The 23,702-nt window shown below is 53.5% G+C and overlaps 1 protein-coding gene across 4 annotated transcripts in view; it reads right to left on the bottom strand.

Annotated features, from left to right (window-relative positions):
• Positions 1–5,222: 5,222 nt before the first annotated feature.
• Positions 5,223–23,702, bottom strand: part of NF2 (NF2, moesin-ezrin-radixin like (MERLIN) tumor suppressor) — a 72,611-nt gene continuing 54,131 nt past the window's right edge. For 3 of the 4 annotated variants that reach the window (XM_045534423.1, XM_045534421.1, XM_045534424.1), the window contains 3 exons: positions 20,814–20,941; positions 18,462–18,627; positions 5,223–5,494 (listed from right to left, as the gene is read on the bottom strand). In XM_045534423.1, coding sequence (XP_045390379.1) covers positions 5,444–5,494; positions 18,462–18,627; positions 20,814–20,941 — 345 coding nt within the window. In that variant the 3' untranslated portion in view covers positions 5,223–5,443. Of the gene's footprint in view, positions 5,495–16,207; positions 16,253–18,461; positions 18,628–20,813; positions 20,942–23,702 lie in introns of all 4 variants that reach the window. The other variant, XM_045534422.1, reaches the window with a different exon arrangement.

The following is a 23,702-nucleotide window of genomic DNA, read 5'->3' as shown; positions in this document are numbered from 1 at the left end:
CCTGGCCCCTGTCCCCAAAGGGAGTATTCAGAAAAAGAGCCACCCCACCCCAAGTGGTGACACACATCTAGGAAAGGTGCTTAGAGCTTTCCAGGCTTTAGTAATCCTCACAGCACCCCATAAAGTTCCCATTTTACAGAGGAGGCAATTGCCTGGGCTTGCGTGGCCGGTCAGTGGCCGAGCAGGGCTTTGAACCCGGGTCTGTCCGAGCTCCGTGCCAGGGAGGGCTCCGCGTTTCCCCAGCTCAACCTGCGGCTGGTTGTTAAGAAATTTCCCGTTTCTTTGTTACTTGTAAATAACGGTAGCACCGCTGTATGTCCACACCCCTTTCTTAGAAACCTGAGCATATCTGTCTCCCACTCTTCTTGTTATCCTGGCAATGTCCCCCCACCCGGTGCCTTTACAGAGGGGCAGGAGGTCTGGCGGGGGAGGGGTTGGGGGGTGCCAGGTCCTCGGCCCAGGGCAAGTGCGCGGCTCAGCGGAGGGCAAGGTGGCTCTTGCTGCTCTCACCGCGGAGCTCCTCAGATGTCTTGATTTCGGCTCAGAAGCAACATGCCAGTTGCTATTCTGGGGCCAGCACTCCAGTGGGAAATGGGCATCAAGTGGAAGCTGGGAGGGGACACGATGGGGGTTCCTCTCTGAGTCAGCTCGAGTCCTTGCCGTGCTGATGAACGGCCTATAGTTTCCCCCTCCCCGAGCTGCCCCTGTCACTGCACAGAGGTCCAGCGCTGTCTCCCTGGAAGGAGCTGCGGTCTCCCCGCCAGAGCTGGGACTGCGGGGCCGCAGGATGCTGCCATAATGCAGTGATGACAGGCTGCCAGGGAGCCCCGCACGGCCCAGGAGGGGAGGGAGGGGGGCCCTGGGCCTCTTCTGGCTGGGGATGAGGCCGCTTGGGCTGTCTGAGAGGGAGACGGAGAACACGCGGATGGCTTGACTTTCTCTTCCCCAGACGGGCAAGAAATTGGATTAGACACAGTCGCAGCAATCTTCTCACAATACCTTTCCCCCCAGAGTCCTGCTGCCAACTCTTCAGTACACGTGGGTGGCGCCTCATCCGCTCCTCCCCGTGAAGGCTGCTGGGGTAGGCGGCCCTGGGGAACAGCTGCCAGGCACCCCCCACTCGGGCGCCGCCGACCAAAGGCAGCGAGGCCAGATCCAGAATGATCCGCTCGGGGACCCAGTGGGACTGACCAGCTGCAAATGCCACAATTAAGCACCGAGGTTCAGCCAACAGCTTGGCGTTCACAGCAGGGTCACCACAAACTAAAAAAAAAAAAAGCAACAAAACCCAGCAAAGAACTCGGCTGATCTCAGTGCCAAAATGCCAGGCGATATTATTAATTCTAACCCTACTTCGTGGGGACCTCGGGGCTCAGTGTGAGCATGTCTTTGGGGGTTTGAGGTTGGGTTTTATAAAAAGGTTAGGTAAAAATATTGTCTGGACAGCTTAAAATGACCAGTATTTTCGAAGTGCTTTCTCTGGCTTAGACTACATAGGAAATCAAATTGCTTCCAATTACTAAAAATAACAATCTCCATTTGAGAAGGGAACAAGTTTCATGTTATTTATCTAATGAAAATCTGGTTGTTAATTCTATATATTCAAAGCTAATAAAAAATGTGAACACTTTCATAATTCTCTAATTTATCAACTTCAAACAGCTTTCCAAAATATACAAAAAAAGCTAGTTACGTTGAACTCAAACATTTTGGGAAATTTTTGTGTTACTCTGATGGGCTATTTTCCTTACTGGCTTGTACAACGGACACCTGAAGTGTATTGTGACAAGTGTGGCAGGCAGGTCTCTTGCAAGTCCTGACAACCACGTTGTGCCATCTCAGTCTCTGATTTTAGGCTGCAGTGATTTGGGAGAGAGTTATCCTATAGCAGTTTGGCCATAATAAAGGAGTTTTATTGATTAAAAAAATAGAAACAGGCCAGGCATGGTGGCTCACGCCTGTAATCCTAGCACTCTGGGAGGCCGAGGCGGGAGGATACCTCGAGGTCAGGAGTTCGAGACCAGCCTGAGCAAGAGCGAGACCACGTCTCTACTAAAAAATTGAAAGAAATTAGCTGGACAACTAAAAATATATAGAAAAAATTAGCCGGGCATGGTGGCACATGCCTGTAGTCCCAGCTACTCGGGAGGCTGAGGCAAGAGGATCACTTGAGCCCAGGAGTTTGAGGTTGCTGTGAGCTAGGCTGATGCCACGGCACTCACTCTAGCCCAGGCAACAGAGTGAGACTCTGTCTCAAAAAAAAAAAAAAAAGGAAAAAAAAATTAAAAAAATAGAAACAAAACACAAAAAACATAAGCTCTGGAGTGATGGTTTCCAACTTCAAGTGCAAATGTCGTGTAGGCCTGTGACAGTTGCTATGCCTCAGTGGCTCTGCCGACAGCACCCAGCCCCAGGGGCCCTGCACGCCCGCACCCTCCGGAGCCCGGAATGGGGACTCTCGGAAGCAGAAATGCCTGGAGGGGGCACCGGGCCCAGCACCCTAGTTTTCTGGTCTGGAACCAGGTGCGGAGGGGAAATGGAGCCATTGGGACCCCATGCAGGGCCCTCCCCACCCAGGGTCCCCTCAGGAAGAGGGAGGGAGTTCCCAGGTGCAGGTGTCCCTAGGGGTGCCGTCATCAGGAAGGAAGTGTCCTTTTGCCACCAACACAAGGGGCCGGGGGGTCAGGGAGGGCCGAGGGTCTGTTTCCTCACGGAACCACGAGAGCCGGCCCCACACCAGCCCGTCTCGCCCCCTCCACCTCCCGAGCGACGAGCGAACTGAGGACGCCTGAGACCAACTTTTTCCAGCTTAGAATTTTTATTAAAATGATCATTTAAATTACAACAGTCCCCCAGAGTAGAAGAGCCTTCCACGGTCTGGCCCTGACAGGAGGTGGGACTCAGGCCCCGCAGGACGAGGCGCCGTTTGACATCTCTGACAGCTTTGACTGCGGATGGAGCTTCCCCTGAAAGCCCACGAGGGCCACCGCGGCCCCAGGCGACAGGGAAGGGCTGTCTCCCGCCCACGCGGCCCCTCCCGGGCTGCGAGGCCCCAGCCTGTCAGCGAGGAACACTTAGCCACCCTCCCGGTTGTCAGCCTCTGGACTTTTGGAAAAGGAAAGAAAGGGAGAGAAAGAAACCTGTCCCCAAGATTGCAAGACACAGTCACTCAAGAAGTGTTACGTAATGCCGCGGGGCGTTGCCTGGCAGGGCCTGGCGGGCGCGTGAATGACCGGGCGACTACCACAGGGCAGGGCGCCGCCGGGGCCGAGATGGGGCCTCAGTCGGGATGGACGAGGTGGTCTGTCCCCAACAGCCACGGGCCAACAGCGCAGGCCCACGGAGTGTCACGAGCTGGGCAGTGCCTTCCCGGACCTTTTCCTCAGCCACAGGCGCAAGTCTCTGAGGTTCAAGACCTTCCCGAGGCCACGGTCCTCTCATCCGTCTGCTGGGAGGTGCCACCAGCTCTTGCTTCAAGGGGAACGAGTGCCGCTGGCTGACGGGCCCCGCTGGCCCCCGCCCTCCCCCACCTGCTCCCCGGGGACCCGGTGCTGCTGCCACACCTCAGGCGCCAGCCAGCCCCCCGGAGGCCGCGTGGCCCGGCATTTCTGGGCTTCAGAAGTACCCACAGCAGTTAAGGAATAAGAAAACGAAGCCTGACATCGTTTTTATAAACCACCATCATGCTCTAAGCCCTACAGCCATAAAGAATAAATTTACAGATCAGGAGGAAAGTAACTGGGACACTCAGGGATGGGCTTTTGTCCTGAGGAGACAGAGCCACACTCGGGAGCCAACCTCACTGCACAAACGCCTCGGGCGTCGGCCCCTGGGGATGCTTCCCTGTGAACAAGACACAGGGACAGTCTCCCTGCCACCGCCATCCACACTCGGGTTCCAGATGTGGAGTCCCAGGCTGCATGCCCTCAGGGGCTGGGGTGACATGCAGGGCTGGCTTCCTCGGGGCAAGGTGGCCTGAGAAGGCAGAAGCCAGCCCAGGACCCTGCTGGGTCGGCCTGGCAGCGGGGAAAAGTCAGGATCTCTGCGAGCTTCTCGGTTTTCCAAAGCCAGCTAGGACTGCCAGCGACCACCTCTGCCCTCGGGGACTCCCCAGCCCTCATCCGTCTTCAGCTAATAAGTGTCTTCTCACTGCGTTAAGACGTAGCACCTGCTACGCGTAATGGCCTGTCTAGAAGGATGTCAAGGGCTCCAGGTGGCCAGAGCAGCAGCACCAGCCGTGGGGAAAAGAAAGGGCAAGAAGGTGGCCCCGGAGCAAGGAGTGAGCCCCCGGGGTGGTTCTGTGCCCCGTTGCTGCCTGGCACGGAGGGAGTCGTGTGCCAGCCGGTGCGAGCACCGAGTGAGTGGACAGCTGCATCAGGCTTGTGCTGGGAGGGGCACAAAGGGACCCCACTGGGCCCCCGAGGGGGACGAGGCCCAGGCACAGCAGTGGGCTGGGAAGGGCCAGCTGGCACGGGGCCAGGAGGGTGGCTGATGCAGATCAGTGCCACAGACGGGGCCAGTGGAGCTCAGTGTCTGGGCCAGAGAGAAGTACCTGCGGGGCCTCAGAGGCCGGGGCCGGGCTGCCAGGCGCTGATGACAGCACGACTGGGGAGTGCCCAGCCCCCACAGGCAGGAGGAGCAGAGGCTGTGGGGGATGGGCAAGACACCCGTGGCCCCCACCTGTCCCTCCGCCCCGGGTTTGGGGTGGCCGGGGAGGGGTGAGCGCGCTGTTCATCAGCTCCCTCCGGGGCTCCACTCGCCTTCCGGCCCCTGGGCTGGCACCCGGCCCTCCCTCACAGCTTCTGCCTAAAATCCCTCCCGGGCACAGCTGCCCTGCCTAGTCGCCACCAGCTGGCAGCCAGAGCGCCGCCTCGTGGGTGCCTGGCGGGGACCCAGCACTCTGCTCCTCACGAGCTGCGGGCGAGCTCCCCGACCACGTGCGGCAGGCAGGCGGCTCCGGGCCTGGGCTCAGCCGGGCTACGACGCTTCGCTGCACGCCAGGTCCTCACCCACGGAGGGGATGGACGTTCCGGAACCCTGGGTGAAGTAAGGGTGGTGGCACCAGCCTCCTGGCCCCCAGAGCCCCTGCACTTCACCCCTACGCACTCCCCAGACTGGGCTGTGGAGCCATCACTGGACGGGAAGACACACACCACGCGCCTTGGACCAAGGATGTATAGGGGACCCCACATTGGACAAAGGAAGACAAAGAGAGACTCAGGTCAGGAGAACTAGAACACCATGACAGACAGCTCTGCACGGTCATAGTTCAAGGCAATTGCACATAAAGGAGGCTGGGCTCTCCACTCAGCTGGGGAAAGTTCTGGAGCTCCCAGGGAAGCCCACAGCCAGCCCCCCACAGATGGTTCCCACAGTGTCCGGCCCATCCCGCTGGTGCTGGGAGCAGCAGAAGTGGCAGATCCTGGGGTGGCTGGGTCACCTGCTAGAGCTCTTCAAAGAAGGCCACTCGGGACTTGGCACTCTGCAGGGTGAGCTGTAAGAGAGCAGAGAAGAAGCTGAGAGGGGACTGGATTTCTGCTCTGTCACTCGGGTCCCATCAGTTGGGAGTGGAAGGGAAGACTGTTCAAACAGATGTTCACGAAGTTGGCCGTCAATCCCAGATAAGTTTCCAGATTTGCCCAGGAAATCAAATTAGGAGGTGACAAATGAAGACATGCCAGGAGGGACGGCTGGTGGACAGACATGTCAGCAGCAACACGTCATCAATGTCTCCTTTTCACAGAGGACAGGGGATCCCTGCATATTTTAATAGATTCTCACATTCCCGTCTAGAAAAGTCTCTGAGCTGCCCCCGTGGTGTGCTGTCTGCGGTGACATTGGCCCTGGCAGGGTAAGCATCTCGGTCCTCATGCCCTGGGGTCACATCTGGGCAAGGCGACATGGCCTCGGGCAAGGCAGGCCTGTGTCAGATGAGGACGAGCTTGTCCCTTCTACTCCTGGTTCCCCAGGTGCCCCCAAAGAGACCTGCCCATGACCCAACGGCGAGAGAGGGTTTCTGTCCACGAGCTGGGGGCCACCAGGCTTTCCAAGCAGGGCTGGGTGCAGGCAGGGGGGAGGGGTGTGTGTGAGCCCTACTCTGTCCAGCAACTGCGACCTCCTGAGCCCCTGATTCCGTGGGCCACTTCCCAGCATCTCCCAGACAGAAGCTTCTGGCACAGGTGCTCTCCCATTGCCCTGTTCCCTGCTCGACTCCTGAAATCAACGCCCTGGGCGAGACTGACTGTTCCATCTCCAGCTCTGGGGCTTCCTGCAGGAGAGCTGGGGGACAGGGAGGCCACGCTAGCCACCTTCACTTCCAAAACACTTAGCCTCCTCTGTCACCAGCTTGCTGTGTGGCTTAGTGGACACTCTTGACCTCTCTGAGCCCTCTCCTCAGGAGGGAACCATGGGGTGGGCTAGACAGTCTGGCCCATCCTCTCGAGCCCTGGCAGTCTCTGAACGGGAAAAGTCCTTTGTGACATCGGAGGCTCCGCAAAGGACAGGGGAGGGAGATCCCACCCAGACCACTTCACCATCAAAAGACAGGCAGCGTCAGGGTGCTCAGAGCGAGGCAGCTTGAGCAGCTCTTTCAATCCTGCCAAATCTTTTGGCCTGGAAGCTCCTGACTAACAAGCCGAACGCAGGGAGGCGTCCGGGCTGTTTTCTTCAGTGGAGCCACCTTCAGAAGCCGCGGGAAGCCCGGGGCTGACGGGCGTGCAGAGCGCGCTGCCTTGCTGAGCCCGACCCCTCTAGGAGGGCGCTGCGTTTGGAGGGGTCTCTTCCCAAATGCAGTCAGAGGACAAGTGCCAGGAAGTTTTGTGCCCTGAGACAACGGGGACCAGGATGCTAACTGGGGAAGAAAGAGCTGCAGCTGCCACAGAACAAGGGACAAAAATCCTCTTGGGAGAGGGTTTAAATCTAAAGGTGTAAAACCTGATGTCTCTCCTCACGTTTCTCTCACACTTGTGAGAAGACCTCAGGCCAGCTCCTCAGAGGACAGGGGACAGGGCCCTGACCACAGCCACTTCGAGTCAGACACGGGCACCATGGACAGCCTGACTGAAGGCCCGTTTGGGGTCGCTGATCAGCTGTGTGGCCCTAGGCGGGTCACTTGCTCCCTCTGGCCTCAGTGCCCCACCGTGAAGCAGGGGTAACGGCAGCTGCTTCCTCACAGGGTGACGAGCAGGGACACTGGGGAACTCGCGTCAAGCGCTCAGCCCCGCGCCTGGTGCATGGTGGGAGCTCGGCAGCTGTTATTACTAATAGCAGCGTCACGTTTCTTCCCTTCCCCCAGCTCTGGCTTCTCTCATCCTGGGGGAGCAGAGCAGAGTGCCCGTTAGGAAGGGGTGTAGGCGACGGCAGGGTCACACGTGCCACTGGCCTCCACGGCTTCCGAGGCGGGGCAAGCAGTGCCCCCAAGAGGCCTGGCCACTTCCCTAGGCAGGGAGCCCAGGCTGTGGGGGCCTCTGAGAGCCTCCTGCCCATTTATACAATGTTGGCTCCAAGAATTCCTGGATCCTCCACCCGAGGAGCGTGCTGGCTGTCCCCTCAAGGTCCCAGGGGAGGGTTTTGGCAGCGCCGGCAGCGTAGCACCAGATTCCAGTTACTCGAGCACGTGCTTGTTAGGATGCAAACTGCTCTCCGGGTGGGCGGGACGCTTCCCGATCCCCACCCCGGCTGTACTGCAGGGCTGAGCCGGCCTCTCACCTTGCAGGAACCGGAGTTTAGCTCAGCACCACGGAAAAGTACAGAGGAAGTCGGATGCGCTGGCCGCGCAGAAGTAGGAAAGCACCACAGACATGTGGCTGTGGCAAAAGGAGGGGGTGCCAGGCTTCCAGAAGGCACTGACGTGGTTAGAGGGAAAGGCATGCCCACCGGACAGACGCGACCAAGACCTGGCTACGGTGGTCAGCGAGGGCTGCTGCCCGAGGGCCCTGGGAGCCTCCCGGTGCCACCGTCCCGGTCCCGCAGGCAGAGCTGGCTGTTGCCACGCTCACCCTTTACCCTCTGTACCGTTCCTGGCAGCTCCGATCCCCAGGGAACCCCGTAGTCAGAAGGGTTTACTGCACAAGGCCACTCCCTGCCGCTGGAACCCTTCCAGTGGCCACCCTGGCCTCTGCCTGCTTCCACCTCGGCAGTCATTTATCTCAGACACCAAGATGCCCTCCTCCCAGCGGGAGGGCACAGCTCACTCTGCAGAGCAGGCGGGGAAAGCAGGGGCGATGAGACTTGGGCTTCTTTCCTTCCGGTAGGAGCTCCGGGGAGCCACTGGCCCTCGGGCTGTGGAGCCGCTCGGGAAGCTCCCCTCGGGCACTGCAGACAGCTCTGCCACCTGCGCTAAAGCCTGGCTGCTGCCCCACAGCTCCAGCGGGCAGGCTCCCCTCACCCGTGGGACCCTGCACCACCTGCTGCTTCTACAACAGGCAGAGCCTTCTAGAAAGCTTGCTGACAGTCACCTTTCCAGTATAGCTACAGGCAGGAGGTAGTCATAAAAGATAAGGCCAAGGCTCAGCACACAGCTAGCCCTTCATAAAATAAACTCCGCCTCTGCGGCGGGACTTCTTTTTAAACTCATGAAAGTTGGCTTGCAAGTTCCCTGGTTTCCCTGTGACCCTCTTACAGTATAAGGTGTACGAGCCCGTGCCAGCGTTTGGCCCATCTTCCTGCTCAGTGACTGGCCTGGCTCCCCCAGCCCAGCAACACCTCCGCTTGCCAGCAACGGAGGTGCCTTGGAGACAATCCGGCCAAGGCCCTCACCTCGTCCCATGTCACTATGAGTTGCGACCCTTGCCTGCCCGGGGGCCAGGGGTCCCTCAGACGCACACTGCCAGGGCGGATCTCCAGGGCTAGGCAGGAAGAGGGCTCTGAAGCGCAGCAGGTGGGGGAGCAGTATATTAACACGGCCAGGGCCTCGAGGACAATGGCTGTGTCACTCTGGGAGCTGCCACGCCTGCTCCACCTCCTTTGGATCCTTCTGAGGACAAGTGGGCAGAGCTCTGGTGAACGCGGGTGACCACGTCTGCCGCACACAGTTCAGAACTGCCACTGAGTCCAGACGGGGACCAACCTCGGGACTCTGGCAGCCGGGCCCAGCGCCTCTGGGAAGGCCGAGAAGCACAGGCCTGCTCGACGGCTCCGGCCCAGAGCTCCCGCCGGTTCCCTAAAGATGACTAAAGGAACACGCAGTCGCCTCCCCAGGCGCGGGGCTGGCCTGCTGCTCCCTTCCAGCTGTCTCTTCACATCCGATTAGAATCGGCCGTGTGAATAATACGGGAGGAATTAAGTTCTCTCTTGACTGAACCGGCTGTTCAAGTCTGTCACTAATCCAATTCCATTCTGAGGAGACAAACTTCCTTTTTTTCCTTTGCCGCAGATCCACAAGTTTTGTTTTTATCTTACGGGGCCTCTGATCTACTTGTGGGGGGTTGGCTCCTGCTTCCTGGCCAGCGTGGGGACTCGACCCTGGCAGAGTCCCTCTCCTCCTGCCCACCTCTCCGTCTAGCTGCCAGAGCCCGAGACAGCCACCAAGCTGTGAAAGGGTAGGAGAGGGAGCCACTTGGCAGACCTAGGCCTCCTAACGACCCCCGAAGTGTATGTGGTATGACAAAAGGGGACACATCCACCTAATCTAAACAAGTTCAGATTCAGGAGACACATCTGTCTCCTTAAAAAGACAGAGGAGGCTGGCTCCTGTCAACCCTAGAGAAGGACCTGGTGCCCAGCCGGCTCTCCTAACCCGGGCGTGCGACATGCAGACGCAACCGCTCCTGCTCACTGCTGCGCGAGGATTTCAGCAGCCCGTGGACATGCTCCTGAGAAATGGCCCCAGCCTGGAGACAGCAAGCCTGGAAGGCCTCCGTGAGGAGGGCTCCCCTGCCCGGCGGCAGAAGCCTCCCAGCTAAAAGCCTCCTCCAGCGCCACTCCCAAGAGTGCCCCCTGCTGGAAAGCCGCAGCACGAGGTGTCAGGCCGCCTCTCCTCTAAAAGTCCTTTTGGGGGATCATTTCCCAAAGTGCTGGGGGGGCCGGGGGACTGGATGTATTCCGGCACGGAGCCTGCGGCTGCAAGGCTGCTTGATTAAGAATGAATTACACTTTCATCAGCACAGAGAGAAAATTGATTCACACGGCCGCATTGTGATAATCTTGTTCCTAAAGCACAGGGGGGAGGGGGACAAAACACTGAGCCACTCCGGCTCTCAGCCGAGACAGCAAGGAAGCTGCACAATTAAGCGGGAGAACAAAACTAATCAGAGCACCAGGATTCCTTCAACTAGTCTCCGGGGGCCTCGCCTCAATCCGCTCATCCCGAGGGAGGAGGGAGGAAGGTGGGAGGGGGCCGTCTAATTCATTTTAAACAAAAGGACCCACAGCGCTGAACCCATTTTAGATACTAACCTAATAACTCCAGGCGCTCAGTCTCTGCTTGTCCCATAAAAATGCAGCGGAATTGAAATGCGAGCCCTAAAATCATGTTATACTTCCTCTCGCCGCCACTACAGATTGAAAATGAAGGCGCGGGGGAGGGCGGGGTACAAAAGGACAGGCAGATTCTCTGGCATGAGGATCCACAGGGAGAAAGCAGGCTCTGGAGCAGGAAGGTAATAGCCAAACCCAAGAGCAACAAATTCCAACGGAATCCTTGGTCTGAGGTGCGACAGACATTCCCCCTTCCCAAGTGGAGCCGAGGGGGAGGGGCTGGTGAAGGGGGTGGCTGTGCAAAGTGTCCAGGTTACGTTTTTTCTGCAGCCTAGCTAGTGACAGCTTGCACCCAAATGCCATCTGGGGATGTGCATGGGGAGAGGGCTGTCCACACACTTATCCCTACACAGAGGTGGAATGAAAGGCCAAGTCCATCCCAAAGAACAAATCCAATTTGGTATCCGCTACTTCATCTGCTCCAGAGAGAAATCTCCCAGGGAAAACCCAGGGTGGCCCATCGTGTATTAATTCCTTAGGGACCTAAACCAGCAGAAAGATGCCTGGTAACCTGTCTGCCTGTGTCCCCTTTGCTACTGTTCCTCTACCTGACAAATGCGCTCATCAGCCCGATCCACCTCACCGGGCAAGCGGAAGCTAAATGGTATCTATCGAGCACGAGCACTCGGAGCAAGTGCCTTAGGGAAAAGGTCCGGGTAGACTGATGTCATTTTCAAATTGCCAATATCAAAGAGAAATCACAGCAAGGATCCTAAGAACAGAGCGTCGAGCCTGCAGAATGAGTTTGCATCCTGCTCTTCCCTCCCACTGTTGCAGCAACAAATCAGGTGCCAGAGCAGAGCTGCGCTGAAACACATCTTCGGTGCCCAGGGGCCAAATGGGATGTTTTACTGCATCAAATAAGGCCAGATAATGTCCTCAGGCACTTCCAAAGGGTCATAAAATATCCTAGGCTGGCAAGGCAGGTTTGTAGGCTCTCCAACACCTCCCAAGGAAGAACTGCTTGACTGGGTAAAGTCTCCCATCCAAAGAGAGGATTGGGTTGTAGTCTTTTAGAAAAGAAGCCAGTAGGATCTTCTATCTGGAGCTACCAGAAACAAGCAAGAAAACTGTAAGCCCTCAACAGTTACGAGACGCCTAGAAATTTTGTGTGTTAGGAGTGGCCTTCGGGGATGAGCCCAAGGTGTCACACGCAGGAAAGACGCTCCTAAGACCAGCCTTCGGCTCCCAATGCCTTCCATGTGCTTCCAGAGAGCTGAGAGGAAGAGCTCAGACTGCCACTACAATTTCTTCTATGTGTCCTATGCCGACATCTGGTGCTGCTACTGCTCCCTGGTGATCCCTTCTCCTCGTTGATCCCCACTCCCCACCACACTCCTCACTCCTCTTTCTTCCCTCCTCCTTCCCCCCTCTACCTTGTTCCAGCAACAACAAAGGGAAGGTTCTGGAGCTGGGGAGCCAGTGTGCTGCCTTTTATGTCAGGGCCCGAGGACGATCTACCAGACAATGCCCACTTTCTAAAGCAAGTAGAGCCACTCTGGGGCCCACTGGGGTCATAAGGAGGGCTGGACGTATTAACTACATATTAAACATAAACTATGTAGCAGCCATCTTCGAGGCTGGCAATGCAGAATAGAGGTCACCAGGGAGGCTCTGGCCGCTTGTTTTAATTGTGGGAGATGCCTTTCACGCACATGCAATCTCTCCCTGTGATTTATCACTTCCCTGGGTGTTTTTAAGTGTTCTACTTCACTTCACCAGCCCTGCATCTCTGAGGGGAGTCCGCACAAATTGAAGATGACATTGGACATTTATGTCTTCCTGATTCAAGAGAGGAGGCCAGAGCTTCAAATAAATGTCAAGGCTCCTCTGTTCCTGTTCCTCCACCAGTGGAAGCCACAGCTGGACCTTGACGGTTCAAACCATTTACTAATGAAATAAGCTTTCTAAGCTCCTCCACCAACCCCATGATTTCTCATCTGTCAATTTCCTTTGAAATCCTGTGCTCCCTTGGAGACCGTGGGCACAAAAAACGATGACTTTGTTTCCTGGCACTCGAACCAGCTCAGGATCGGGAGACTGAAACTGGTTCCTTGACAGGGGACAAAAGCAAGACCCTGAAGTGTGCATACTCCAGGATCACATTTTCCTCTCCAAAGGGTGGTGGCACAGCTAAGTCACATCAGGCCATACCCCTGTCATCAGCACTGTGGCTCTCAGGGCAAGAAGCTTAGGCCCGTGGCAGCCTGCGTCCCCCACCCCAGCCTGACTGCCAGACCCACTCCCCTCACTCAGAAGGCTCAGACGCCAGGACCGCGTGTCAGTGTCACTCCCTCTGAGAATATAACGAATCCAGGTTCCCCAGGGCGGCTTTTGATCGCTCCTGCTGCTCTGACTCGGATGCAAATGCCAAACCAGTTGCACGGATCAACTGGGAAAAATGGAAATGAAGGGAGTTAAGATTAGCAGGAGGAGAAAAACATGCCCTTTGCAAACTCAAATCAAATATTAGAAGGAACCAGTGAAGTTAATTCTGGCTTTTTAAAAGTTTTCACCTCCAACCACATAGCACTCACTACAACTAATGACCGTGCTCACCACAGCTACGTGCACGAATGTGGCAGTGCGGCCCTGGAAGCCTGCCTTCGTCCTCGCCTCAGGCTCACAGCAGATTTGCTTCTTTTTCTATTTGTAAGCCCTTAACTGAGTTCTTACCGTGCACTGTTTCATGTGCATTTCCCCCCTTTAATCTTCACAACAATCCCAGGGGGTGGGGGTAAGGGCTATTTTTATTCACCTTTTACAGGTGCAGACACAAGCCTAAGAGAGAGGAAGAACTCTAGAGAAAGGAAGTGGCAGAGGAGTGGTGACCTTGGTTAACCAGACTGGATGTCTGTCGGCATTCCCAAGGGATGAGGAACCTAAGGGTAAACTCCTTGAATTAGCCTGAGTGTTACACAGCCCCGTGGATACTGCGAAAACCGCATCAGACTCCGAGAGTTCTCAGCGAGGCAAAAGAGGACTGAAAGCAATAGGTAAGAGACCTGTTCTTTCATTGAAGAAATCCATGATCAAAAAACATTAAAAACAAAACAAAAATCAATGCAGGCTGGTTTAGATCCATCTTAATGAGCTTTTAGGACACTGGAAACGGTCCAGGTCACCACCAGCTTTTGCAACTCTCACACCCATTCTAGATAGAATTCTGCCCTTGCCATCTAGGCATCCACCCTTCCAAGCCTGAAGCAGTCTTCTCTTCAGCTAGGCTCACATCAGCCTAGACTGGAGTGGGCACAACCCCAGAGACACCCCAGCTCAGGGAGGTGGCTGGTCAATCCTGGTCACCAGCCACAGGGACAGCCAAAGTCTAGAGAATACAATGTACATGGAACTTCACATGCAGCAAAAACTACCACTATTTAATCTAGTCATACTGAGAGAACTCCTGTCATATTAAAAGCCAAGTCCAGGCCAGGGGCGATGGCTCATGGCTGTAATCCTAGCACTCTGGAAGGCCGCGGCAGGAGGACTGCTTGAGGCCAAGAGTTCGAGATCAGCCTGAGCAACATGGTGAGACCCTGTCTCTACATAAAATAGAAAAACTAGCCAAGCATAGTGATGTGTGCCTGTAGCCCTAGCTACTGGGGAGGCTGAGGGAGGAGGATCACTTGAGCCTAGGAGTTGGAGGTTGCAGTGAGCTATGACGGTGCTACTGCACTCTAGCCTGGGCAACAGAGCAAACCTCTGTCTCAAAAAAAAAAAAAAAAAAAAAAGTCCAATTCTATGCTTTTATTAACCCTTGATGAATCAGAATTCTTGATTAACTGGAGCCTGGCAATCTTCTTTGAAAACAAGCTCACATCAAGACATTAAAAGAATGGGTCAGGTATAGTGGCTCACGCCTATAATCCTAGCACTTTGGGAGGCTGAAGCAGGAGAATCACTTGAGGCCAGGAGTTTGAGACCAGCCTGAACAACATAGTAAGACCTTATCTCTACAAAAAGTAGGGGGAAAAAAGTGGCTGGGCATGGTAGCATGCACCTATAGTTGCCACTACTTGGGAGGCCGAGGCAGGAGGATCACTTGAGCCCAGGAGTTTGAGGTTGCAGTGAGCTATGATGATACCACTGCACTCTAGCCTGGGCAACAGAGCAAGACTCTATCTCAAAAAAAAAAAAAAAAAAAAAAAGACATTAAAAAAATGAGTGAATGAATAAATGCTGCCATATGTGTCTTAGGAGCAGCACAAATTTAACTAAAAACGAGACTTCTTTTGTCTACAGCTCAGTGAGAACTGATGGTCAAAATCAGGACCCTGAAGAATTTAAACACTCTGCAGCATTATAGAAAGAAGATGAAATCATGTTCAGGTTGAAGAGCACGGTCCCATGTAGGGAATATCTAATGGCACCAACTGAAACGAAGTGGGATCTTCTGTTTGCCCCTGTGGTGACCACAAAGTTCAGTAAACCAAGGGGTGGGTGCTGTGGGGTCACTACTCGAGCGGATGACCCACCTGGCCTGCCCAAGCCCATGCTGGCCATACTGCCCTGCTCAGAGCGTGCGCTGCTTGGTGTCAGGGTACAAACGCCACCGTGGAGTGAGAAAGCTGAAGAAACAAGAGCCTGCTAAATAAAAGGGTGACACACAAATCAGGGTTCATGCCATAGATTCTTGGAACCACTGATAGCTCAAATCTATCTTATAATAAGATCTATCCAGGACTTTAATAACCTCTCTTGCTGAGATAACAACCAAAAATGGGATCTATTTTATGCCAGGTCTCTTTCTGGCAGGAAGCTTCCCATGAGCTTATTCGACTCTAGTAGCAAAAACTCCGGTGAAGACCCCAAAGGACACGTCCTGTGCTACTGTCGGATGCCGCTGGGCTCACCGGCATGGGTTAGGCGAGGAGCAGAGGCAAGATGACATTTTATTATGGGGCAAAATAAATTCTCTCCACCGCCCAGGCAGGCTAGAAGAATAACGACAGTAGCAGAAGAAAAGCAGCAATCATTCAATTAATTCACCCAACCGCCACTGACCGCTCTTGCCCGGTGCCCGTGACTGCACTGTTCAATGTGAGTTCGCTCCGACCACAGCTCTGCTCCACCCCGGGAAGGAGCCGACACCGAGACAGCCGAGCACTGAGGGATCACACAGTCCAAGACTTACATACCAGACCCCTGTGCTCTGTGTTTGCTTTACTTGAAAAGAAAAGGGATGTGTACAGACAGGGGAAGCTCTAAAGGAAAATGAGCCAGCGTGGGCGACCTCTTCATTCCATGACCAGGAGCTACCAGGTGTGACCGTGGGTCTTCAGAGATTACCAACACATGAAAGGTCTTGAACTTGAGTTTAAGACATCAGTCTTAAAAAGCACCTAAATGTACCCCATTTCCATGCTAGGGTTATTTATCTAACAAGTACGCCACCAACACAAAGGACTTTTAGACACACCTGACTGGACAAGAAGCCATGACCTTCCCCAGCCCAACAGTGACACAAGATGGGAAGGACGACCAGTTCTACAGCCCCACGACATGCTCTTCAGAACAAGGCAGCCTTCCGGGGCCCTGGAGGTGGGTCTGGCCCCACCGGGCGATGCCTGCTCTCGCACTCGAAGCATGCTGCAGCCAGTACCCAGGCACCACCTGCCCTCGGGAGAGCTCAGTGTGGCCCGAGGACAGAGACAGGCAAGCTCATGCATGGTTAGTATCACAGAGGGCAGTACCATCACCACATACAGAGTACCTGGGAACAACCTACTTTGAGGGCTCAAATGCAGATAGGTCTTCTGCCTTGGGCTTGAGGCTAAAACCAGCAAAATAAAATGAAGAAAAACAGAAACATACCCTGTGATATCAACAATGCCACATATGCCATTTGCAAAATGCTCAGACAGGCCTGAAATCTTGATGAGTGACTTTGTTTTTAATGGCTTGGAAATGGGTCTCTCCAGCTTGCAGCACTCCAGGTCCCCGTGGCCAGAGTTCAGCCCCCTGCAGCAGCAGCAGGCAAGATGAGATGGTTCCTGGTGCCCAGATGACAAGGTGAGGGGTGAGCGGGTGGGGTGGGGTGTCTTAGGCAGCTCATTCAAGGGCTGACCAGCTCACTGGCCCAGTCAGTGTCATACCTCTTTACTTAATGATGAGGCCTCCCTTTAACTCCTCGTTTTATTAATTGTTTAATAATTTTATTTGGGGGTCGGGTGTGGTGGCTCACGCCTATAATCCCAGCACTTTGTGAGGCCGAGGCAGGAGGATCACTTGAGGCCAGGAATTCAAGACCAGCCTGAGCAACATAGTGAGACCCCATCTCTATAAACATTTTTTAAATAATTATCTGGGCATGGTGGTGCACACCTATAGTCCCAGCTACTTGGGAGGCTGAGGCAGGAGGATTGCTTGAGCCCAGATTTCAAGGTTGCAGTGAGCTCAGAGTTCAAGGTTGCATAACTGCATTCCAGCCTGAGTGACAGAGTGAGAGCCTATCTCTAAAAATAAAAATAAAAAAAGTTTTTAATTGTTTTGGAAGGGAAACCTAGTAAATTACAGAAGCCAGAGGAAAAAAGAATGTGGAAACACCTTTTCTCCTAGGTTACATTATTGAAAGGAATTCTCTACCCAGCGCCAGCTGTAACTGGAGTCGAGAGATAGAAGTCAGGGCTCCCTACTGTACCCTCAGCGATGGCAGACAGTCACAGACCTCTTGCAGTTTTCAGATATAGCTTAACCACTTAAAACAGAGACAGTCCTTAACCTGGGAGACCGGTTTAAAGATTATGGTAAAGAGTAAAAAATTAACCATATCAGCCATTTTCTAAACTCGGTGAATAGAGTTATCTTAATAACACCTATTTTAGAGGTGTTAACCTGATCCCGGGCTATCAGTTAAGAGCAGAGTTTGAACTGGTAAGAGAGGACCTCCCTGCTTGGCCCAAATACGAGAAGTATGTTCTTGGGCTGATAATTAGTATGGAATTTAGCTTCTCTATGAGGCCCAGTATGGTGGCTCATGCCTATAATCCCAACACTTTGGGAGCCTGAGGTAGAAGGATTGCTTGAGGCCAGGAGTTCAAGACCAGGCTGGACAACATAGTGAGACCCTGTCTCTAAAAAAACATAGCTGGGCCAGGCATGGTGGCTCAGACCTGTAATCCTGGCACTCTGGAAGGCCGAGGCAGGAGGACTGCTTGAGCTCAGGAGTTCTAGACCAACCTGAGCAAGAGCAAGGCCCCATCTCTACTAAACACAGAAAAATTAGCTGGGGGGGGGAGGGGGGTGCATGCCTATGATCCCAGCTACTCAGGAGACTGAGGCAGGAGGATTACTTGAGTCTAGGAGTTTGAGGCTGCAGTGAGCTATGATCACACCACTCACTGCACTCTAGCCTGAGTGACAGAATGAGACAGACTGTGTCTCTTAAAAAAAAAAACAAAAAAAACTCTAAAATGCTGAAAACTCAAAATACTGGTATAGAAAGGTACAAAACTGTTCACAACATAATGAAGTCTCATCTTTTAAAACACCGAGGTTGTCCCAGATACTTTCTCTTAAGTATTAAAAAGAATGTTAAAAATTCAGAACTCGGTTTCTCAATCAAGAACAGAATTTTATAGTCCTTGCCACTTAAAGACACAAAAAGACTAGAGGGGAAAAGTCCATTCTCAAAGCCTCTATGTCATTTTGCTTTCTCATTAAGTAAGGCAGCTCCCTGGGCATAATGCCCCTTGGCTTAAAGACAGAACCACTTTACTGCTAAATGATGGCTTAAGACCCACACTGTACCAGGACTCATTACATCAGAGCTTTTAACACAAGCTCCACTTCCATCAAGCCAATGGGTTCACAGTCATTGGCAGATTAAATTCCCTTTCTGGCATGAGTCAAAAAATTTCCTCAACTAAGTACATATAAAAAATAACCAGTCTAATGACTTGGCTACTAAGGAAAGCAGATGCCGACCCCACATTTCATTAATGACTGTCCTGATCAGCAAAATACAAGAAAGACTCTGGTACCTTCTTAATGGTATTGTGCTTGCTGCTGCCACCGCCCCGGTCAGAGTTCTCGTTGTGCAGGATATCCAGGGCCGTCTCCCGCTCTTTCAGTTTCAAGGCCTCGATCTCTGTCTTGAGTTCGTTGAGCTGCTCCTGCAGATGCTTGCTCTTCTCCATGTACTCCACTCTGCCAGCAAGGGGACAGCACATCTCAGGACTCGGGCAACAGCGGGACATGGCTGAGATGCTCCATGACCCACGAGCTGCTCGGTGTGGGATCCAGGGTCTGAGGCCTGGGGTTCGTGTCTCCACTTGACCACACATGGGTGGTGGGAGCTTGGGCTGCTCACTTAACTGCTATGAATCTGTTTCCTCATCGGTAAAGTTGGGATAATGATCCCAGGGCTGTGTGGTCAGGATGGAATAAAAGAAAGTGTAGGAAGGCCCTCTGTAAACTCTCAGAGTGCTCTGCAAATACCAGTTGTCACAAATAGCTTTAGTTCTGCACAAAAGACAACACATGAAATAAGCCTCCTGGCACCCGAAACAATCTCCTTGTCTCGACCCTTCTTGGAGCAGTAATTCAAGTGACAGCTTTTTTTTTGTAAGTGCTGGTTTTCAGAATCATTAAGTGACCTCTTTTGCTAGGCCACGTCCAAACCCCCACTTGTTCTGAGACTTCATCTCCTAAAGATGACAGAAGCTCGTTCAGCCAATACAGGAAGAAAAAGATTCCCCCAGCCTCACCTGCCAGTAAATACACTGAGCAACATTATCTGTAATGCTGAAAATCTGGAAACCCCCCACACAATGTCCAACTCAAAGGGCATGGCCAGGAAACCATGCAGCACAAATACCAAGGAACGTTCTGTAGGGATTATCATGGCCAGTATATGACTGTCAACACGTGCAAGGGTAATAAGTGTTACAGATGTCTGTGTCTCTCCAAAATGCCCACGTTGAAACCTAATCACCAATGTGAAGGTGTTAGAAGCTGGGGCCTTTGGAAGGTGATTAGGTCATGAGGGTGGGGCCCTCATGAGAGGGATTAGTGCCTTTATAAAAGAGGCCTTGGGGACCCAGAGAGACCCCTCCCCCGCTCTTCCACCACGTGAGCACACCACGAGAAGGTGCCGCCTGTGAGCCGGGAAGAGGATCCTCACCAGAATGAGTTGGCCAGTGCCTTGATCTTGGACTTCCTGGCCTGCAGAACTGTGTATAAGCCACCTAGCCTCTGGTATTTTGTCATAACACCTGGAACGGGCTAAGACGCACAAAACACAAACTATAAAAAAGCAGGACACAGAACAGGACGGAGCCTCACCCTGCTCCCCACCACAGAACCACACACGTCTGGACGATGGTGAAAGGGGCTCAGAGAGCAGAGAGGGGCTCCGGCTCACCAGTTCCTTAGCTCTCCCCTCAGCACGAGAGCCCTGAGAGCAACAGCCTGGCGGGCACTGCCCGCGCTGGACTCCACAGAGACTCTTTCCCTGGAGGGTTTTCCTGACAACACCACACATGGTAAATGCATGCATGCAGAGTCAGATGGGTGAGGGGTTCACCCCTGGTCTACTGATCAGCTATGATGCTGGGTGAGTTCATTAATCTCTCTAAATCTGGGTTCTCATTTATCAAATGGGAACACCAAAACCTACCTTTGATGTCAGTGTGGTGTTTATTAGTAGGTACTGAATGAGACAAAAGCTAAAATACACGGGCATTCAGTGTGTGACAGCTACTGTGACTGTCCTCTGGCAAGCTGTGGCACACAGTTGACCAGATTACCTCTGGCTCTGGGAACTCGGGGCATGAGCTTAGACCTCCTCTGCTAAGAAGACTTCCCATCTCTGATCCACTTCCACCGACCACAGATGCAAGGGGAGGGCAGCTTGGCAGAAGCTGCTGGGGTGAGGCCTGCTGGGGCTCAGCTCAGTACTGCACAGCTGGCCCCACCCGGTGGTTGCCTTTCCTCAGCCTTGAGCCTGAGTCCCCTCTTTTACCTTTGTTTGTTCTAGACATGGGGACCACCACAGACCCCAGCCATTGGAAGACACACAACACAACCGCAGCCCAGGACAACAGCAGTCGGACTGACCTGGAGACCCCCGACAACCCTGTCCTATCCTTTAGGTGAGGTCTGCAGGCACCATAAACCCCTGACAGGTCCCCAGGCAGGTGTAATTTTTATCCTGGAAAATTGAACGTTGAAGTACTGTCCTTAATTTCTGAAATTCCTCCTCCAGGGGGTGAGGACAGAGTAAACCTTTGCAGGAGCTGGTGGCAGGCTGCCGTGGTGACCCTCCACCTCCCCAGGCCGGACTGCTCACTCTAGTCACGGCTGCCCAGAGCGGGCTGCAGGCGGGTACGTACTTTTCTTTCTCTATCTCCATGGAAAGCCGCTTCATGTCAGTATCCTTGAAGTCGAAAGACAGGCTGTCACCAATGAGGTTGAAGCTTGGTATGTCAGGAGGCAACGGCGCTGGAATCGGGTTCATGGGCTATTAACGAGAAATCTCAGATTAGGGGGTTTGGCTTGTGCAAGAACAGAGGGGCACTGCTGCGTTAACCACTGACCCTGCAGCAGGCACAAAGCCAGTGGGCACAACGCGGGCCCTGCCTCCCAGCACCACCAGGACCTCCCGTCCCTCTGCTTCAGTCCCTCCACACTCGCCGCTGCCAGGTGAACTGTCCCAAAGATACAATTTAGGGTCTAGACAAATCACCCCTCTCCCCTCCATCTTTAGCCATTCTTCACACTCAGTTGAATCAAACACAAACTCCCACTTTTTCATTTAGGAAACTCCCTGGCCCTGTGCTAGGAGCCGGATGCAGAGAACAAGACAGGGTCCCTGGCTTTGAACAACTGAGTCCTGTTTAGGAAAAAGATGTGTTCCCAGATCATCCCGGTTAAATAAGATAAACGCTGTAGCCAGGGAGCAAACAGAGGCCAAGGGGGTGGGAGAAGGTGTGCTAGAAGAGACGCTGCTTCCACTGCTATCTGAGAACGTGCCAGAAGGCCTGCCGGGTGGGGGTCACAGCAGGGGTGGGGCAGAGTGTTGGCTGAGAGCACTGGGGCTGGGCGTCTGCAGCGTGCTGCGGGGAGGTGGGTGGGAGACGGCACCAACACAAATGGTGCCCGACCTGCAGGCTGAGGGCCTTGGACTTGGAAGGTGGAGCCAGATTAGGGCTTGATGGAGGGGTGAAGGAAGTAGGTTTATTTTTAGGACCTTCATCCCAGAACAAAGGGTCATCTAAAAGGTGGCCCAATCTACCTTCCCGGCTTCTCCCACGGCGTGTCCTACTAACTCATGAACGGTATCGTTTATTATCTCTTGGACCACTTTGCTTTCCCATCCTGTACCCTTAGCCTCTACCGTTCCTTCTCCCTACATGCCAGCCTCTTTCAGGGACCTTCTCAAATACCACGATCTCTCACCAAATCATTTCTAGATCCCTCTCGGCCAGATGGCAACTCTTTTCTTTGGTCTCCCTAAACACAGTGTTCACGGTTCTGTAACGGCTGTTCTGTGATTCTACCCGGTGAAAGACTCTGTTTTGGCTGTGTCTTTGTTCTACATTTTGCAAGTTTCCTGAGGGCAGGGTCTAGCCCTTTTTCATCCCTGGATCCTTAACTGAGTCTAGGACAGTGTCCGGCAAAGAGCAGAGACCCAGAATATTCGAGACAATCACAAGGCCAAGGCAGACTGTGGTGCCGACAGGAGGCTTCTGGGGACTAGGAACGTGCTGTTTTCTCATCTGGGTGCTGGGTACCTGAGTGTGTTCAGTTTGTGAAAAGTCATCGAGCTATATAGCTGTAATTTGGATGCTTTTCTTTAAGTATGTTATACTTCATAAAAATTTCCAGAAAAGATGTCACCATTGGTGACAGCATAAATGGGTATGACCTCTTTGGAGAGTTTCAAGATTGAAAATTTGACCCCATAGTTCTATTATAGGAATGTATTCTACCAATCTATCCACGTGTTCAGGGATGTTCAGTGCAGTTTTCTTCAAAATTGCAAAAGAAAACAGACTAAACACCCATCCATTAGGGACTGGCTAGATAAATTACAATCCATCCAGATAAAAAACATGATTAAAAAGTTTCTATGAGTGATCTCCTCCAGGATTTATTGCTAAGAGGAAAGGGCAAAGTTAGAACAGTGTATGAAGTTTGCTCCAATGTATATATACACACATCTCAGGTGTTCGGCCCAGCTGAGCCCTCAGAGGACTCCGGTCCCAGCCTCCATCTGACTGCAGCCGCCTGAGAGATCCCGAGCGAGGACATCTGGCCCCATCAACCCACCAAGCCATGAGGGGTAATGATAAATGGTTGTTTGGAGCCACACGGCTGGCGGGGGGTGATTTGTTACATAGGAATAGACAACCAGAACACATGGCAACAGCACACTGCTCACGTGTCCCCCCAGCTCAAACTCTGGGAAGCGTATGCCTCTTGTGCCCCATGTGCATCTGTGTCATGTGCACACCTGGGCCGTGTGCATGTGTGTTTGTGTGCATAAATGTGCCGTGTGCGTGTCTGAGCCACGTGTGCATCTGTGCCCTGGCCCAGAACACCCTCTGGTCTCCTTCCTGCCTGGCTAGTTCCTGCTCCCCCTTCAAGAGTCAGGGCAAACGCCATCCTGAGCCTCTCCTACCCCTCTAGCCTGGGCTATATCCTCCTCTTCTAGGCACCTGTGCACCCTCTGTACACCTGTCTGGACAGGGACTTCCCACTGTGTGGCATTATGCGGGCATAGAACAGGTGTGCAAAAAAGTTTGCTGAGCTGAACACACAGAGAAAAGGAAGGGAAGAGGCTTCTACTCATTTTGTGACCCCATTTCATGGAAGTCTGCCTCCTTGTCCCAAAGCTGAGATTGGCAGCTGATTCTTGGACAGCAGGAATTCACTCTGAGGTGTACAGCCAGTCCCTTCCCACAGCTGTAAGTACGATATATGGTAGATGCTGACAGTTGAAGATTATACTCAGCTCAGCATTAAGAGATAAGAGTGCAAACTCTGAGGACAATTTGGGACTACATTACTTATACTAAGAAAGACATTTCAGAGCTGGAAAAGGCCCTGTTGCTGGTCATCCAGGCAACCAGAGAAGTAACTAGTCCTGGGCCAAATGGCAGACCGGGGTATCCTACCCAGCCCCTAACCGTAGGCGCTCTCTACACCTCACTCCTGCCTTGCGTTTGCTTGAGTGGTCACCCTGGGGTGCCGCCAGATGAACTGAAGAGCTGGGAGGG

The sequence above is a fragment of the Lemur catta genome, chromosome 21 (genome assembly GCF_020740605.2).
Source record: "Lemur catta isolate mLemCat1 chromosome 21, mLemCat1.pri, whole genome shotgun sequence".
In the NCBI taxonomy this organism is placed as follows: domain Eukaryota; kingdom Metazoa; phylum Chordata; class Mammalia; order Primates; family Lemuridae; genus Lemur; species Lemur catta.
The sequence above is the reverse complement of the archived record's forward strand: the minus strand, read 5'-3'. Positions and strand labels throughout refer to the sequence as shown.